General features: G+C 44.3%; 1 protein-coding gene across 1 annotated transcript in view; it reads right to left on the minus strand.

Annotated features, from left to right (window-relative positions):
• BECN1 (beclin 1) overlaps positions 1-20,093 on the minus strand; it is a 108,488-nt gene that overhangs the window by 84,033 nt on the left and 4,362 nt on the right. The window contains exons 3-5 of the mRNA XM_069237732.1: positions 9,039-9,103; positions 2,015-2,073; positions 913-1,003 (exon numbers count right to left, since the gene is read on the minus strand). Of these exons, the coding sequence (XP_069093833.1) occupies positions 913-1,003; positions 2,015-2,073; positions 9,039-9,103 (215 nt within the window). The remainder of the gene's footprint in view (positions 1-912; positions 1,004-2,014; positions 2,074-9,038; positions 9,104-20,093) is intronic.

The following is a 20,093-nucleotide window of genomic DNA, read 5'->3' on the forward strand; positions in this document are numbered from 1 at the left end:
TATTGGAATTGGAAATTTAATAAAATGTAAAAATGTACCAGCAACAGTAATTATTAAAATGTCTTGGCTTTCCAATCTAAAATTGCCATAAGTACATTAACTTTTCTATCAAAATGTATTAATTGGCACAAAGAGGTGCCCAAAAAAGCACCATTTTAAAGAAGACAATTGTTTTGTAAGGCTGGTAGGATGCAGTCTTAGGGGGTCATTCTGACCCCCGCGGGCGGCGGTCGCCGCCCGCCTGGAGGGAGCCGCCATATGGCCGCTCCGCGGTCGAAAGACCGCGGAGGCCATTCTGGCTTTGCTGCTGGGCTGGCGGGCGACCGCCAGAAGGCCGCCTGCCAGCCCAGCGGGAAACCCCTCCCCACGAGGAAGCCGGCTCCGAATGGAGCCGGTGGAGTGGGTATGTGCGACGGGTGCAGTGGCACCCGTCGCGTATTTCAGTGTCTGCAAAGCAGACACTGAAATACGAAGTGGGGCCCTCTTACGGGGGCCCCTGCAGTGCCCATGCCATTGGCATGGGCACTGCAGTGGCCCCCAGGGGCCCCACAACACCCCATACCACCATCCTGTTCCTGGCGGGCGACCCGCCAGGAACAGGATGGCGGTATGGGGTGTCAGAATCCCCATGGCGGCGCAGCAAGCTGCGCCGCCATGGAGGATTCTGCAGGACAGCGGAAAACCGGCGGGAGACCGCCGGTTTTCCTGTTCTGACCGCAGCTGAACCGCCACGGTCAGAATGTCCTGAGGAGCACCGCCAGCCTGTTGGCGGTGCTCCCGCATCCCCGGCCCCGGCGGTCCTTGACCGCCGGGGTCGGAATGACCCCCTTAGTAATAACATTTATGAGATAGACCAAACATTAGGGCAAAGAACGGTTCTAATAAAGCATCCTGGGGAAAACTGAAACTTACCTTTAATCTCCTGCTGAGGTTTTCCATGGTGCCCCCGTCAGAAGCCTCTCCAATGAGAGTGAAGCTATTTGCACTTTCTGTAGACTGCAATCTAGAATATAAATTCACAACTACTTTAACCTTTGATGGTAAAATAATATAATAAAAGCCACAATATCACCAAACAAGGTTTACCTCCGTTGCAAATATGAAGGGGTAGAGTGCTTTTGAACACCCAAAGCAGTCTAGGACTGCTCAACAAGGAAAAGTATCTGTATATAAAAGATCTCACTCCCTAGAACAGGATTTCTGAAATACAATATGCACAGTGCGGGTAGGGCAGTTAAGTTTCACATCAAAAAGGTATGTGGCAACTTCTACTGAGGAGTTGGGGGTATCCTGTACAGACTTGAAAGTTACAAATATTACGTTTTATCACATTTATAAAGTATATGACTGCCAATGGTAAGTTGTCTAAGCACTATATGATGACACCCAAAAGTGAGAGTCTAATGTAGGAGGCAGCTCAGAAACTAATATATAGAGGGTAGGGGAAGAGGATTTGGAGTGAGTGCCATAAATACTTCTTTGAGAACATCTATGGCACCATTTGCAATGATTAATACATGTTCAGAATAAGAGTGTTCCAGCAATAATCTGCCTAAACTGAAAATGTTTGACCCCTCTGAATGGCGTATTTCTAAATCGGAGGATATTATGGGACAATTAGCATACTTGTCTTATCTGAAGAGCACCATTTCATCAGACAGAAAATGCAAGGGGGACTAGTTAAAGATCCAAATTAAAGGAAAAAATAATTGAACACATCATTTAATCTACAGACCTGGACAACTCTACTTGTCTAGTGTGTGAACAAAAACAGGGCTGAGTGTTCCTCTAACTGCTCACTATTAACTTCTACAAGATGAACTGGAAGATTTTCAGAAGAGTCTGCTAAGCAAAGTATCAACTGGCAAATAAAATGTGACCTGGAGTATAAATATGTTTTAAAGGTTAACGCATCTTCATACTCCAGGTCACATTTTAAATAACTCAAATGTTTACAGAGAAATATACAAGACACAAGGGAAGCAAATATGGATTACAAAGAAGTGAACTATACCTAGAAGGACGAATGGTTTTTCTCGATACCCCAGCCGGTGGCTTCTCAATACTGGTTTCCTTTTAAAGGAAGATAACATTTCAGCGATGAATAAAACATACATGGGGTAGCATGAACAATATCATAATACACTGTAAGTTTATTATTAAAAATATAAATGCATTTAGCATACTGGCAATATACCCTGGCTATTACACTCCTTAAAATATGCTTGTGGATGTTCCTCTTTCTACTATTTGTAGGTCCAGATGTACACAACTAAAGGTTCACTACCTTGCGAAACAGAACACCTCAATATGGCAAAGATAGATCACCCACCCACACTCACAAAGCACTGCACAACACCCAACCAGAGGCCAAAGAGCAGGGTCCATTCCTGGTCCAGTTGCACTAGTCAGCTTGATAATTGCAGCAAAAGACCTTTTGTAGATTGATGTGTCCCAGTAGTTGCAATTGAAGGTCAGTCTTACTACTTTTGGAGTCAACTTCTTTGTCCTGGGTACAAGAACGAACAGATCCAGTCCAGTCTCAGGTCGCAAACAGCAAGCTCAGTCCTCTTCTGATTTTCCTTAGATCCAGGAGTGTTCTGAAGTGCGTGTCTGGGGATGCCATGTTTATGCCTGGCACAAGCTAGTGGATAAAGGTGACTCCTGGGCTTGCCAAGGGCGTAAAATTTCCTTGGACCACCCTTACCTACTTTGGGCGTTTTCAAGATGGTTGAAGTCTTTGTCACACTATTGTTATATGTAAAACCCCAGAGACAGAATTCTGGTGGGACAAAGTAGGCCCATTAGCGATCAGACAGTGAAAACACAAGACTTGCTTTGGCACCCTGTTTCTCTTCCTTTCAAGTGTACCCCGATGTTACATTTCAACCCATCAGACCTGTCAAGCAGGATTTGACATTCAAGTACAATATGACAGTGTTAAAAAGGATGATCATAGTCCCACTTTTCATATTCTGTGAAGTGCAGAGGAGACCTCTCCGCCCATTCAGGTCAGCCTGTGTTTGCCCCTGGAAAGCGCTCCACACCTTGTTCACTCCTATGCAAATGCGAAATACTGGCTGGCAGAAGTGGAGAGCAAATACAAAGTTAGCCTTTAGGAACTTCAGGAAAGGAAAAGGTATCTTTGTTAAAGTTGCCTTTTCTTAATATTTACGAAAAATCAGACTTTCCAATTTAATTTGATTTTTAATATCTATCAAATATTACAAGTAATTATTTTAATAGCTGGTCCCATTCCTGAGATAGAGCATTAGGGTTTATAATCTGTAATCTGGATTGCTATATATGGCATTTAGGCTTCCACAGTGAAAAATAGCTTTTGGGTGCTACTCAATGTAGTGAAATGTTAACATTAAATATCTACATGTCCTACTTTTAACTGCCATGCCTTCTGCCTTGTGCACTACAAGGCCTACACAGGGGTAACTTATTAATATTTAAAAGGGAGGTTTTGACCTGTTAAGAGTTTGACAGGTCGAATTGCACTTTTATACTTCTACAGGGGTGGGCCCGAAGCCTTGTTTGCACTCCCACTGTAACGGATGGCACAGTAGTTGCTGTATTCACTAGTGGTATTTAACTTACAGGCCCTGGGTACACTTTTTACAATATACTAGGGATGTCTACGCAAGTTAACGATACCAATTAGAAACATGCCTGTTTGAGCCGGGTCAAAGGGCGAGCACAGACACTTTACTGCTGTATAGCAGTGGTAAAGTGCACAGAGTTCTAAAACCAGCAAAAGGTGAAAAATACTGGTTGACCACACAGAAAAGCAGATTTCCTACAGGTCCTTTTAACTTGGCTCACTATCCTCTCCCAAGGGAAATGTTAAATATGAAAAGTGCACCCTCATCTATATGTGCGAGTTTGCACTTCTGAAAAGCCTGATCACAGGCTGGTACACCTATAACACATTTAGAGGTTTCGTGAAGCCAAGAATACCATCTGCAGTCCTCATGTTGTTCAGGCCATGAACATCCTTCCTTTGATAATCTATTAACCTTTTCTCTTTGTGACAGGGCAGAACTCCCGAAACGGTTCTTCAAAAAGCATTGAAATCCATTTTGCACCATCTAGCACCCTGCTAAAATAGCTATGATTTTTAGGAGTTCCATTTCCAATAGATGGTCTCTTTCACAGTGGCCATCTCTTTTTTTTTTTTTTACTGATTTTATTGATTTTTCACATATCCGTATATAGTCATCCTCAGAGATAATATCAACAATATTAGTACTACATGTATACGGAGTCAAACTAGTTCAGCTTTATCAGCTTACTGAGAATGCCATAATGCCCCCCGTTGCATCCATGTGTCCTTATTTTAAGTAGCTGTGTCCCTGTCGGAATTATACCTTTACAGCAATTATAGGTAGGTTGGCAAATGATAGTCGTAGGTATGAATCACTCTTGCATGAGGTAAGCAGTAGAAATCAGATTCACAGGTGTCTGACCCCGTCCAGTTAGGGGCTTCCTTCAGGGGAGTTCCTGTAGACGTCGCTAGTGACTGAGGATCATGTTCTTTCATACTGTTGACTAGCGCTTCCCAGGCCCTAGCCATATCTAATGTGGCACGTCCCATTCTGGCTTCCATAGCAGCTCTTCACTCTCATACCCCGCCCATCTCAAGATCTCTGCGCCACGCTTACACCCTGGGCCCCCTAGCAGTCTTGTAATTCCTGGTGATTTCCCTCTTTGCTATGATAAAAGCCAGGTCTTGAAACCTGCTTGTGACTTTGGTCCTCACAGTGTGCATGAATCATCCCAGTAGGCATTGTGCTGGTGTGCAGGGTACCGCTTTTAAGATGTCTGCTATTGTGTCCGTGGCCCTCACCCAGTATTCCGGGAGCAGTGGGCAGTTCCACAGAATATGTAGGAACTCTGCTCTCTTCTCCACATCTTGGGCATGCCCCTCCCATTGTGTGAAAGTGTCTATTAATTCTGCCAGGGGCAGGTATGTCCTATGTAACACATAGAAGTTGATCAACTTGAATTGGCTGTTCTTTGATACTTTGGGGAACCCCCGCTCCTGCAGTATAGCCGCCCAGTCACCCTTATGTATAGGGATGCCCAGTTCTTCTTCCCAGCAGGTCTACAGAGTGTTAAGGGGCATCAGTATGTCTTCCCGTATTGCCCTTTATAAACAGGTGACCGCCTTGTAGGTACCCGTGGCCATTAGTATGTGTTAGCAACTCTTATGTGGGGGTGGTTTGGTGAGACCAGCTCGTCTGGGCATCGCCGCAGTCACCGCCCCATATAGTAGGAAATGACCGTGAAGCACTTCAAATGCCAATCTAAACTCCTCACATGGAAGGAGCGTCCTTTCTTGGAACACCTCCCACACACAAGAGACCCCTGCTGTCATCCAAGGCCATGCCAAACACCCCCTCCCCGAATGCGGTAGTGCCTCAAGCATAGTCAAGTGTGTATTAGGTGAGTACGGTCTTCGCACCCAAGTTTTTTGCAAACATCTAATCCAACTGCACTGTAGCACTTGAAATGTGGCGGTATCATTCTTGTGGGGATATCTCAGTTTCAGCAGCACTCTGGTCATTAGGGGGGAGATCAGGTATAGAATTTCTCATCTCTCGCCCTGGTGCTCACCTGCCGGCTACCCATTGTGTCAGCCACTGAAGCTGTGCCGCAAGGTAATAAGATTAAAAATCAGGCATGGCTAGTCCGCCTTCTTCCGTAGGCCTATGTAATGTGGCGAGGGCTACACGCCTTCAGCCTGACCACTAGATCAAAGCAACTAGAAGCAAATTGAGTTCTTTAAAAAGGGTCCCGGGGGATCCACATTGGCAGCACCAAAAAGAAGTATAGTAAGAGGGGAAGTGCTGTCATTTTGACTAATGCCACCCACCCTGCCACTGAGAGGGGTAGTGTGTTCCACCCTGCCACTGAGAGGGGTAGTGTGTTCCAAAAGTCAGGCCTCGCTCTGAGCGCTCTAATTGACTTCCTCAGGATCCAGTCCAGCAAGTCAGCCGGTGTGTGGTAGATTTACATTCCTAGGTATTGGAGACATCAAGGTTCCCATTGGAGTAGTTCCAGTCCCCCTGGGGGACCTTAGTCCACCTCTGTTGGGAAGTTGACCTGTAGCCCAAAAAGAGAGCCAAATTCTTCCAGCAATCCCCTAGTCCTTCTTCTCAAGTCTGCATTTGTATCACTTAGGAACATTAAGAGATCTTCTGCGTACAGGGCAATGTGATGGATTTGTCCCAAGGCCTCTATTCCTTGGTACAGGTCTCCCGTCCTGACCCAGGCAACCAGTGGCTCCATAACCAAGGCAATGATCAAAAGCCTTCTCTATGTCTACCCCGAAGATCACTGCTTTAGTGAGGTCATAAGTAGCGGTCTCTAGAATCTTCTAATATTGAGGGCATAATTGCGCCCAGGCATAAACCCTGGCTGGTCAGGATGGACGGATTTTGTCATATGTTGGAGGAGTCTAGTGGCCAGAATCTGACTGAGAATTCTATAGTCGATGATGAGTATCGATAATGGGTGGTAGGCTTTCATATCATCATCCTGGCCTCGGTATTGGTACCACTAATGCCTCTCAGTGGAGGTTGGCAAAATGCCCATAGTTTTAGCCATTTGTACAGCTCTTCTAATATAGGGGTCAATTCGTCCATGTATGTGGCATATAGCTCTACTGGGAGAACATCTCTCACTGGCTTATTGCCTAATGCTAATATCTTTGCTAATATCTTCATAGCCAATCGGACCTCTTGTAATGTGAAATCCACTCCATCCTCTCCACCTCTGCACACATAAGCGCTGGGAAAGGCAGAGGGGGCAAAAAGTCTTGATGTCATGGTCTGCTTGCACCAAGGCACTTGTGTATAGTTCAGAGTAGTAGGCCCAGAATTGTTGTTTTTTTCTGACTGTCTATATAACCTTGTACACTGGGCTGTAAAAGTTCCACTATAAGTGATTTCCACTTCGTTGGGTTGGTGCCAGTTCGGTCAAGCTCCGCATGAGCTTGGGTCATGGACGTCCAGTAGTAGAAACATCTTCATAATTTCTCATCGTATTCGCTACTATTTCTCCACAGTGCTCTTCAATCAATCAGGAATTTGTAAAGCGTACTACTCACCCGTGAGGTTCTTAAGGCGCTGATAGTGGGGAATAGGAGAGGGGGGATGAGGTGCTGCTACTGCTCGAACAGCCAGGTCTTGAGAAGTTTCCTGAAGGTAAGGAGGTCTATGGTCTGGCACAGGTGGGTGGGAAGAGTGTTCCACGTTTTGGCGGCGAGGTGCGAGAATGATCTACCGCCGGTTGTAGTTCTGTGGACGCGTGGGATGGTTGCAAGGGTGAGGTCGGCAGAACGGAGATGCCGGGTCGGGTGTAGAAGTAGAGCCGTCTGTTGAGGTATCCCTCTGGATGTCTTGGGGGGGGGGGGGAGGGGGGGGGGGACTCTAGAAATCTACTCCTGTGGTGGAGTTTTCTTAAAAGGCATACTCAGAATGTAAAATATTTAACAAGGGCAAATCTGGTTGATTTGGTTACATCTACTGAGAAACAAAAAGCTACAAGAGGCCTTTTGCTGCAACTGCCCAGCAACCCGTGGCAGCTGGTCCTGGAGGAAGCCCTGCTGTTTGGCCTCTGCCTGACACGTTGTGAGTTCCCAAGTGCCTCCCTAGAGGTCTTGGGGGGCTTCAGAAGAGTACACCTATAGTGGATTGGGATAACCTTAAAGGGTTAAGTCAGACGGTAAAACATTCGCCAAGGATGCACCTGATTTGGTGTATCCGACCAACACTGCATCAAAGTCAGAGTCAGAGTCAAACTGCACACAATCCCAAACTACAACGACCATAGACTATCATTGGCACTTTATGTTTTTTATGCTATTCCTTCGTAGAACTTTCGAAATTCATATCTCCCATGCCCCTTTTGGATTTTGGTACTTTTGGTGCCAAGTTGTTTATTAAATTGTGCTCTATTTTTCTTATTTGGTCATTCAATTTTTGTTTGTGTTTTATGTTTTATTTGGTCATTCAATTTTTGTTTGTGTTTTATTTCCACTTTATTACTGTTTTGGTACTGCATATTAACTTTACAAATTGTCGTAAGGTAAGTCTGTCTGCTCTGTGCCATGGCTACCAGGGGGTCAAAGCTCAGGTTAATTTAGAAACTTCTAGCATTCACCCTGACAAGAGTTGTAATTATTCCTGGAGGTGGGTAGTCACTCACCCTAAATAATAATCCAGTTTTTTGTGGGCACCTAAGCAGCTGTTAGAAAATAAATAGGAGCACCAAAGGAGGCTAAAGGTCCCAGCAAGAGTTCAGAAAGCAGGAATCATAAGTTTGGTGTGCAGGGATTACAGGTTCTGTACATGCTAGAATAGGTGAGGGTCATTGATAATTAACATCCATAGCATGAAGTCACTAACAAGGAACACCCGATGAGCAATTATGGGACGAGGAGACAGGAGACAAGAGCGACTAGGTGAAACGTTTCTAAAAGACTGAGAAATAAGTTCCAAATTGGAGTTGTGTACCTAAAACATAGCACCAAATGAATGGGAAGAAGGGAAGGAAGATGATTGGTCACAATTAATGAAAACTCCAACCTAGGAAGCCAAAGAAAACGTTTTTCAAAAAAACAGATCTAGCTGGTAGAGACTGCGGCCTTAACCTCAATCCTTGGGAAGCCTGGGGAGTAGGAGATACTGCCAGAGTGAAAAGCTAATTCTCCACACAAAAGAAATGTGAAGGCATCTTTTGATACATTGGAAGAGATGGAAAAGACTGTACCAGATACATATCCAGAGAACTCAAGTTTAGAACATGTTATCAGGCACAGAAATACAAGAATCATGAGCCATTCTGGACAACTAGCAACCAATCCTAGGAATGCTAAACAGATCCGGGTCTGTGACATGAAGCCTAAGAAAACTGAACAGAAAAGAAAGATATACTCAGATTGCTTATGTAATTAAAAAACAGCTGGATGTGGTCCTGTCAAATAATAAAAATAGCAAATTCCACAAAAACATACACAACCATACCTCTGCATAAGCTTCCTCTTCACTGTTCCCTCCTGGTTTTACTGGTGCTGTGGCAACCAATGGAGCTAGAAAAACAAAAAGACAAAGACACATTCATCACAGTAGCCTACAAAATTCAATAAAAGCAAGATAATTGTGATGCGCTGTCATGGTGTATACAAATCACATCTGCCTAAGACTTGAAGCAATGGTCAGAAGTCCAATAACCAGCCTTGCGAGATAAAGGGCATGATTTAGAGTTTGGTGATGAGTTACTCCATCACAAACGTGATGGATATGTTGTCCGCCCAGGGATGTGGAATGCCTATCGCCCGGGACATCTTGTTTGGGGTCAAGGGCAACAAGTTTTTATGTTTACTTTGTCCTTGGGACAAGTAGGCCCAACCCCCTGCAGCACAATCCCTTTGGCTGCCTGTTTACAGAGAGTTGAACTCTCTGCAGTTGAGGTAATGTGTAATGCTGTTCGAACTTGTATTTATGGTTCATTATTTGAAAGCCTTCATTATTAGGGTGCGTGCTGTAAATAAATGTTTTAAGGTCACACTTCACTACTGACGTTGGTTCCAGTACAAAAAAAAAAAAAACATGTAAACACATGTTTGAAAAGTTTAGGCTAAGAGGCTAAGTATAATGCTCCCAGAATGCTCTCTGATTATATGCAAATGAAGTGTCATTTAGTAAAATGTGTTGATGCATGCTAGTATTTCCCAAAAATATTTCTAATGGAAAATCAGTGTAACCATTTTCAACATGATTATGGGAAGCATGAAAATAAACAAACACTGACAAAGCCAACTGATCTGACATATTTTTATAAGTCTTAGTTTCATCAATGCGTGTCTTGTTTTGACATGGCTTTTGTAACACTTTATTGTTGTGGGAGCTACCAGGCCCTCAACATTGTAACAAACATTGGCAAAACCCCCCCAAAATGTTTTTGAACTCTTAAAGCACACGTTGCCACCAGCGGCATAACAAAGGCCCCGCAGCCGCCCTCCAGGGGGCCCCGTCAGCACAGCACCTGCCCTGAGTGAGTCTGGAGAGGGGGCTCCTCCATGTTCTTTGCAAAGGGGCACCCTCCAGTTTTGTTACGTCACTGATTGCCACTGTAGTTCCTGACACTGAACAAAACTACTTTGTGTGGCAATATGCTCCTTGTGGAAGAGCAGAATGCGATCACTCACAGTAAAGCCAGCCGAAAGAGAGAGAAATAGAAGTTTAATAAAAACAAAATGTCTTTGTTAACACCAGACCTAATTAGGGACCAAGACCCACATGTAGGTAGCTTTTTGCATGTCGCAAACAGCGACTTTCGCTGTTTGCGACGTGCAAAAAGCACATTGCGATGCACAAACCCAGTTTTGCGATTCAGTAACCTGGTTACCGAATCACAAAACGGGTTTGCGACTCGCAATTAGTAAGGGGTGTTCCCTTCCTAATTGCAACTCGCAGTGCAATGTAGGATTGTTTTGTGACCGCGGGCGCAAACCAATCGCAGTTTGCACCCATTTCAAATGGGTGCTAACACTTTCGCAAAAGGGAAGGGATCCCCATGGGACCCCTTTCCCATTGTGAATGTCACTGTAAACATTTTTTCAGAGCAAGCAGTGGTCCTGTGGACCAATGCCTGCTCTGAAAAAATGAAACGAAAACGTTTCATTTTTCGTTTTTGTTATGCATCTCGTTTTCCTTTAAGGAAAACGGGCTGCATTACAAAAAAAACTGCTTTATTGAAAAGCAGTCACAGACATGGTGGTCTGCTGTCTCCAGCAGGCCACCATTCGTGAGGGGGTCGCAAATTGCGACCCACCTCATGATTATTCATGATGTGGGCATTTGCGAAGCCCTTGCGAATCACAGATGGTGTCAAGGACACCATCCTACATTCGGATTTGCGACTCGCAATTTGCAGGTCACAAATCTGAACCTACCTACTTGTGGCCCCAAATTCTTAAAGAAAGTCACAAAAGTGCACCCATGGTATATGTCGTACCCCTATAAAATATTTGTGAACTGTATTTTAGCGTGGGTAAATACGATGTGTAGATTTGCTCATGTGAAAATCTATTGAGCATTTGCAAGTTCATTTTCCCTCCAGCCACTTTCTTCCCAACCCTGGAAGAAGTTCTAATTCTGCCATTGTCAGGAGTAAATGTCCAACCTTTCTTATTATGGGAAAATATTAGAGAGAAGCTGGTAAAAATCTTTAAAACATGCAGGTTAGTAGGTTTGCAGACTCAAAGGCAATCCAGCCCTGGAACTATTGCTTACTGCTTCCTCCAGCCCCAGTATGCAGATCTGCAGAAAGGTGGCAAAATAAGGAAATTGCTACAGTAGGGATTGAAACTCCAAGTATTCAAGCCCTACTATGGTAGTAGCCCTGGCATAATCAGAGAGGCTATTAATTGCTGCCATAATTTGTCGTCACACTACATGGCACCAAAGGGACAAGTAGATCTTTTTACAGGACAAGTAGATTTGAGAAGCAACCTGTCCCCTGGACAAGTAGATATTTTAATAAATTCCACACCCCTGCCGCCATACAGGATATAATTGTCCAGTAATACAGCAGCCGGGATATTAGTGATGTTTGTGAATGAGTAACCCCATCCACCAAACTCTAAATCAGGCCCTAAGTTACTGACGAGGCTTGGTTAGCACAAGCTTTATTTTGTTTTAATATATTTTTTATTGGTTTATGAACAAAGAAAGATAAAAAAGGAAATACGGGCAAATGCAGTAATAAATAACACTAGCTACAGATATATGAGCAGTTATGGTTATGTTGATGATAACACTCAACAAAAGTCCAGTTTGAATCATCATGACAAACACCACTCCAAGCACAGTCACACAGCATGAAATGGTGTGTGCTATGTGCCTATGCAGTAACATCTGCAGGTCAAATTTCCAGGCCCAAACAACTGATTAATCCTTGCCATGTCTACAAACATGAATTTGCCTACCCCCATTCTTATATCTCTCTCGGTCACCATGCACCAATTTATGTTGGAGCACCAGGTGACTGTTTCAGAGGTCACTGGGCTTACTCATTTTTTTGTGATGGCTCTAAAAACTGCTATCAGAACCACAATTAGAAATATCTTTTGGAGTCTGGTTGGGTCCCACACACAGCCATCTACACCAGAGAGTATGGTGTTAATCTCTTCCCCAAGGGGTTAAGGAATGTCATACAGTGTATGAAAAAGGTGTACCTTCATACCCGCAACTCCACAGACACTCAGCCAGCTGCAAAAATTTAAAACAAGTCCTGTAAGGCACCTCTAAGTGGTCTTCTTCCCAGTTTCCATGATCACAGTCATCCATGTGCTTTTCCTATCTCTTTCGCAGTGGTCACAACCAGTCTAGGGTACTATTTACTAATGTTCTGTATGCTCTGTATACTGCAGGCACAGGCTCAGGGTTTATCCATTCATTCTAAGAGGGCTCTTCACTCCACAGGTAAGTAGACAAATTTGTCAGCTTGTACATCCACTCTATCACCTATGGTGTGGAGCGGCTATAGTTACTTTTAACATTTGGACCTGCCCAATTCATAGTTGCCTTGTAGCTGCACGGGGCACATGATGTCACTCAGTTTATTGATCCCCATCAGGTTCCAATGCGCAAAGCTGTTTTTCAGAGTTTTCAGCCGGGTAATCTTCCATAGCGGCGTTTCCCATGTAATCTTGCTCTTCCACAAATGTTATCTTGATGACTGCATGCTAGGTCCTAATGTCCACTGTTGTAGCATGCAGCAATCTGTGGTGTACCTTACATCTCTATAGTCTAGGTATGCCTGCCCACTGACATCCTGTTGAGTCTCTGTGGCAGCTTGTGGGGCCAAAGGCCCAATCACTTATGACCAACATAGCTGCAGACTGCTATATCACCCTCATACAAATCCTAATGGCTCCCCAATCCCACACAAGCAACCGTAGCACTGGACTCAGTTTACCAAATAACTCCTTTGATAACAAATGTAGAACACCCCATTGTGGTTAAGTGTACTAACAGACACCACCTTTTGAACAGAGCCCAACTAGCTCGATTTAAACTGCTGCTAAGTACCCTATGATAAACTACACATAATGGCATGTATAAAATCCTCCTAAGAAGGTTACCAAAAGAGTTTATCTTTCGATAAAAGAATCCTTACATGCTGCACCCAAATTCTTGTGGACACAAAATGACTTCATTTTATTTCTCTTATCTGTCTCACAATGAACTGTTTTATCAGAATGCACATATACTGCATTAGATCAAACGTTTGCCAGCTAAAGAAACATGTCATGCCAAAAAACCTATACAGCATGAGTGCCCCAAGAGACACATAGAAGGGAAAAAAAATCTAAATGTAACTACTATAAAAAAAAACTAAAGAAAAAGTAGATTTTAATTTTTTCAAAATAACTACTGGTTTGCCTGCGTTTGGGAAGTATACTAATTAAAACTTATGGCAGTAGATTCTCTTTCACTGCGGCTTCCCTTCCTTTACTACATTACTTCCTCAATGATGCTGGTAAACTTGTGTCTCAGTAACACTATGGGCCTCATTACGTGGCTGGCGGTCTTGAAACCCCCAGCCTCGCTGTGGAGGTCAGACCGCCAGGGGTTGCCAAATCCCAGCGGCATAGCGGCAGCTGGTGTTGTGGTCAGCCACGGAGGCAACAAGTTCGGCGGCGCCGCGCTGATCACAAGTCCAAGTTCCTCCAGCCTTTTCAGCTCCACAGTGGTCTCCTCTCCGAGAGTTTGGCAGTTGGCTCATCTGACCGCCAAACTCCTAATGAGCCCCTACATTTGCTGATGGATCACTAATTACTTCTACCAAGACAATTCTTCAGCAGCACTCAAGAAATCAAACAGTTTTGAAATGCAGCCGGATAGTGTTCCTATGATTACCTCACAAAGCCTGGAAATTACTGCCAAATGTTGGAATGGGTGCGGTTTATTGTACATAGAGACATAGGGAAGAAACTTTAAAGTTTAATTTTCAGAAACAGACACGAGGATAGCACAAAGTTCAGGTATCCCTGAAAACCATGCCCAACAGAGAACCCTGCATTTTCATCCTGCTCAACTTCTTCAAAGTATTCAACAATGTGGACTATCAAACCGAGCAGGCCATTCTAGTTCACACAATGGTATCCTATGGCACATCCTACAATGTTTCGGTTTCACCTTTTTGCATCTAATTTTAAAGTTGCAAATGGAACCACCAGGAGTCCTGAAGTAGATGTTGCCATACACCAACAGACAAAGAAATCCAGGTATACCCAAGGATAATAATAACACCAAGCCGTATGCCTTATACACATTCATTCAAGCAGAATCCTGTATAGCATGTATTCGCCCTCATCACTAAGGATGATAAAATACAATATCACCAACCTCTAGGCCTCATTCCCATCCATCCAAGCTGAATCCTAGATAGCCTGTATTCACCCTCATTGTTAATGCCAGCAGATAGAAAAGATATCTGGATGAAACAAACCTGCAAATTGCAATAAGGCAAATTCACCTTCTTGATCTGCTAGTGCTAAAACACTGCAGGATTCTTTAACTCCAAATCCAATGTGTAATAATGTACGTAGTAACTCCAATGCTATAATTTATTGCATTTGATACAGGTCTCACAAACAATTCAACTTACAGTGCTGCCAGGATCTACTGATAGTAATCAAATTCACCTCCAAATAATCAGTGAGAGAAGTAGCCAATGCTTCCCGGCTTGCTGCATCAGTCAAGAGATCAGAAGGCATGCACCAAGATCAGGCCATGCACTGCGCAGCCCCCAACGCAGCTTAAGTAACACAGGAGAATGATCGGAGAGGAACCGCCCCAGGTGTGTCAATGCAACCAGTTTCAAGTGCTCCAGCCCTCCTAGCAGAAAGCGATCCAGGCGACTATATGTATTGTGCGTTTCAGAGTGGCATGTGTACTCACGCCCCTTTGGGTGACCATGGTGAGGGAGCTCATCATTAGGGGCTTAGTTCACTCCTTAGGCAGGTGGCAATCCCTGTCCTATGAAGTACGCAGTAAAAATTGTCCGCCCAGACAAAGGGAGACCCCACAACTAATCTCCAGTAAATCCAGCATTTTATCATAGAAGAAACGGTTAGCAGAATTAGGCACATACATATTCAGGATTGTAAGAGGATTCCTATCCAGCGTACCCTGAAGGAGATAACGTCCTTCCACATCAGCTTTGCTGTGCGTATGTCGAAAAGGGACCCTCGGAGTCACCCTGATGGCTAATCCTCAACGGCATGAAGAGTAAGAAGCAGAAAAAAGCTGCCTTGACATTTTTTCCACAGTTTCTGGGACTCCCCACCCACCAAATGTGTTTTCTGTAAGCAGCCTATCTGTACTTGTCACCCAAGAAAAGAGTGTACTCTATAGCCTATAGCGGAATTTTTCAGGCCCCTTACTTTCCATGAAACAATATTTATATGCTCAGCTATTTATAGTAGTGTCCCCCTCCCGCAACTGCGGCCACAACTCTCAAGCATCCAGTTATGCAACGTACAGTGAGGCCCACCAGTGAAGCGAAAACTCATATGCACAAAGAACCAAACACTCCCCAACACAGGAAGCATGTAACCTTCAAACTGTCCCAATCCCCCCACCCTGGATAAGCAGTCAAACAAAAAGGCACGCAGCAAATCCAATACTCCTCTTGCTGTCCGGACCTACAGCCTAAACTCACAATCCACAACCCCCGTCTACCACTGTTGTGGAGAGGCATCTCCTAGACCCCAACATAATATGTTGCCATACCGAAAATCATGATTAAAGTTACAAAAAGAAAAAAGGAAAGAAAAAAAACCACCCCTCAATAAACCACTCGGCATTCCTTGAAACCAAATTTTCAGCTGTGCTCCACATAACAATCATTCCCCCCAACACGAAAACCCCACAAAGTCTAGGCCAATTACACACAAAACACATAATCATGTAAAGCAACCAAGTAACTGATCACAAAGGCGCTCTCGTGTTCAAGTGAGCCCCCTTCCAGTTCCGACTGCTGGGCAGAGGGAGCCAGTGCCATGAAGCCTTGGATGAATACTTTCATTGGGCTGTCAGCAGAGAGGGGTTGGCTCTCCCCCATCACCATTCAGTCTCCTCGCGAAACCTCCTGTTTGGACTAAGAGCCCCCCTCCAGAATCCCCAGGGACTAGTCTTATACTTAGGTACCTTGTCCCACACCACCAACCATCGCCACACATAATCAGGAGAGTCAAAGAAATGAGACCTGCCCCCTGCAAGCACCCGCAGCCTAGCAAGTTACAGTAGAATTTATCGAAGACCCATGGATCGAAGCTTGGCCTTGACCTCCAGGAAGATTTTTCGAGATCTGTGAACTTTGTTAGTGTAGTCAGGATAGAAGGAGATTTTCGGATTCTCGAAACAAGCATTATTGTTTCCCTGGCCGCATGTAAAATGTGGTGCCAGTCTTCATAGTTCAATATGCAAGTTATTATATCCTGAAGCTTTGCGTCCTGCCTCTGGGGCGCCATCAGCGCTCAATGTGCCCGCTCGATGGCAAAGGAGGAAGATAATCTGCACAGTTTTAAGGAGTTGTGTATTCAGGTTTCAATAAAGCTCTCAGTAGAGGTCCTCTCAACCCACACTGATAAACCCAGGAGTCTCACATTGTTACGGTGGGATATCCCCCTCAGCGTCTTCCCACTGCGCTTCCAGGATCCCCATTTTAAATGTGACCATGGCCACCTGCTTCCTTAAGGAGTCCACTTCAGCTTGTAGGTTGCATATACGTTACCCAGTGGGCAAATCCGCTCCTGATCACTCCTGCCACTTGTTTGTCGCATAGGGCGCTCTGAGGGAGTCGTCAGAGTCGTGTATTGTTCCATGGTATTCTGCTGGAGGGCCCAGCATGTTTATTTCTGCCCATCACGTGGGTCTACAGGATCCACACGGACCCAACCCATGGGCTTTGGTGCGATGTAGTGATGTTCCCCCCCCCAGGTGAAACCTTTCACAAGGGGCCAGTCAGCAGGACACCCCAACTCCTCCGAGAGAAGTCAAGAACAGCAACACAGTCACTCTCCTCAAAAGAATGGCACCCTCCGGTTTTGTTGACATATCCCTTAATGAATCAAGCATTAGGACCACTGAGACAGCTGCAGTCCACAAAAGACGCCCCAGACTCATGCAGGGGCCAGCATCAATGCAGAAAAACCCAGAATGTCACATGCCTGGCAATAAAGGCCCCTCAATGGCCACATAGGGAGAGTAGGCCTAGTCCCACAGCCTTCGTGCCAGAAAGAGGTGAGCAGTATGAAGCCCAAAATCAGCACACTCCTGGGTGTACAATTCCCCAAGGCCGTGCCTTCAGTAGCAGTCAGGAGTATTAAGTGTTGCCCAGGGAGGTCAGAGGGATGTGTACCTCAATTATAGCGGCCGCTCAAGTAAAAGCTTCTCCTCAGCTACGCGGGGGACCCCTCAGGGAGCCAAATGCTGCCCACGCACTCCTCTTGCTCTGAAGGCGTGGTCTGAATCACCTCAGCACGGCCCTGCAATCCATATCAAAAGTCGCTCCACTGCCCACCACCCCGGCGCGGCCACCATGCTGGCATGCCATGTAGGTGCACCGTACCAGCTCAACATGGGACCTTCAATAAGCCAGCGAGGCAACAGAGTCCATCTGCCTCAGCTCCCCAGGGACAATCCGGCCAACAAAGCGGAGAGCTCCCTGGGGCCGCGGCACCCCCAGCAGCTTCACGAGTCGCGGCTCAAAGTGATACAAAGGGTTAGGTACAAAAATATACATATAAAAATAAAATGTATATTACCAATTTGAAAAAGTGTGACTAACATGGGTATCAACAAATATACAGTACACACACTATATAGAACATATACTGATAAAAGTGTGAAAAATATTTTTTAAAACATTTTTTAACGATAAACAAATAATAAAATAAAAAATATTTGAATACACATGAGAAACAGAAACAATAAAGAGACAGAGAAAAAAAGAGTAAGGTTTATACGCAATTTAAAAAAAGAATACTTAAATAATTAGGAAATGGTACAATATTTAATACAAAACAAATTTAGAATAGATTAATTTGTCAAACAATTTGAAATGAACAGGACAATGTAATGAAGATACTTATAATGGAATATTTAGCTAACTGGTTGACATAGTGTGGTCGATATGAAGGAGTTAATGTAACTGAAGAACAATACTACTGAGTTGACTTAGTGACATGAACCTACTGTGGTGACCAGCCATTTGCTCGCTTTCTGCTTTGCAAGGAGTCTAAGGATTGAGGTCTGTGGATTGTATCCATCCCCAGCCATGCTGTCATTTGCTGAGATGGAGCAGGACGAGGGCTGCCCTGTGAACGTGCTAGACATACTAGAGCTACTGCAGCCAGCTCATGAAAACTGGGAATTTTCAATACAGGCTTCTTGTTAACAACATAAATACAGGGAGTGCAGAATTATTAGGCAAGTTGTATTTTTGAGGATTAATTTTATTATTGAACAACAACCATGTTCTCAATGAACCCAAAAAACTCATTAATATCAAAGCTGAAATTTTTGGAAGTAGTTTTTAGTTTGTTTTTAGTTTTAGCTATGTTAGGGGGATATATGTGTGTGCAGGGGACTATTACTGTGCATAATTATTAGGCAACTTAACAAAAAAAAAAATTTATACCCATTTCAATTATTTATTATTACCAGTGAAACCAATATAACATCTCAACATTCACAAATATACATTTCTGACATTCAAAAACAAAACAAAAACAAATCAGTGACCAATATAGCCACCTTTCTTTGCAAGGACACTCAAAAGTCTGCCATCCATGGATTCTGTCAGTGTTTTGATCTGTTCACCATCAACATTGCGTGCAGCAGCAACCACAGCCTCCCAGACACTGTTCAGAGAGGTGTACTGTTTTCCCTCCTTGTAAATCTCACATTTGATGATGGACCACAGGTTCTCAATGGGGTTCAGATCAGGTGAACAAGGAGGCCATGTCATTAGATTTCCTTCTTTTATACCCTTTCTTGCCAGCCACGCTGTGGAGTACTTGGACGCGTGTGATGGAGCATTGTCCTGCATGAAAATCATGTTTTTCTTGAAGGATGCAGACTTCATCCTGTACCACTGCTTGAAGAAGGTGTCTTCCAGGAACTGGCAGTAGGACTGGGAGTTGAGCTTGACTCCATCCTCAACCCGAAAAGGCCCCACAAGCTCATCTTTGATGATACCAGCCCAAACCAGTACTCCACCTTGCTGGCGTCTGAGTCGGACTGGAGCTCTCTGCCCTTTACCAATCCAGCCAAGGGCCCATCCATCTGGCCCATCAAGACTCACTCTCATTTCATCAGTCCATAAAACCTTAGGAAAATCAGTCTTGAGATATTTCTTGGCCCAGTCTTGACGTTTCAGCTTGTGTGTCTTGTTCAGTGGTGGTCGTCTTTCAGCCTTTCTTACCTTGGTCATGTCTCTGAGTATTGCACACCTTGTGCTTTTGGGCACTCCAGTGATGTTGCAGCTCTGAAATATGGCCAAACTGGTGGCAAGTGGCATCGTGGCAGCTGCACGCTTGACTTTTCTCAGTTCATGGGCAGTTAATTTGCGCCTTGGTTTTTCCACACGCTTCTTGCGACCCTGTTGACTATTTTGAATGAAACGCTTGATTGTTCGATGATCACGCTTCAGAAGCTTTGCAATTTTAAGAGTGCTGCATCCCTCTGCAAGATATCTCACTATTTTTGACTTTTCTGAGCCTGTCAAGTCCTTCTTTTGACCCATTTTGCCAAAGGAAAGGAAGTTGCCTAATAATTATGCACACCTGATATAGGGTGTTGATGTCATTAGACCACACCCCTTCTCATTACAGAGATGCACATCACCTAATATGCTTAATTGGTAGTAGGCTTTCGAGCCTATACAGCTTGGAGTAAGACAACATGCATAAAGAGGATGATGTGGTCAAAATACTCATTTGCCTAATAATTCTGCACTCCCTGTACATGCAAGCTCAAATTAATGTTTTCTACTACATCTGC

The sequence above is a fragment of the Pleurodeles waltl genome, chromosome 6 (assembly GCF_031143425.1).
Source record: "Pleurodeles waltl isolate 20211129_DDA chromosome 6, aPleWal1.hap1.20221129, whole genome shotgun sequence".
NCBI lineage: Eukaryota > Metazoa > Chordata > Amphibia > Caudata > Salamandridae > Pleurodeles > Pleurodeles waltl.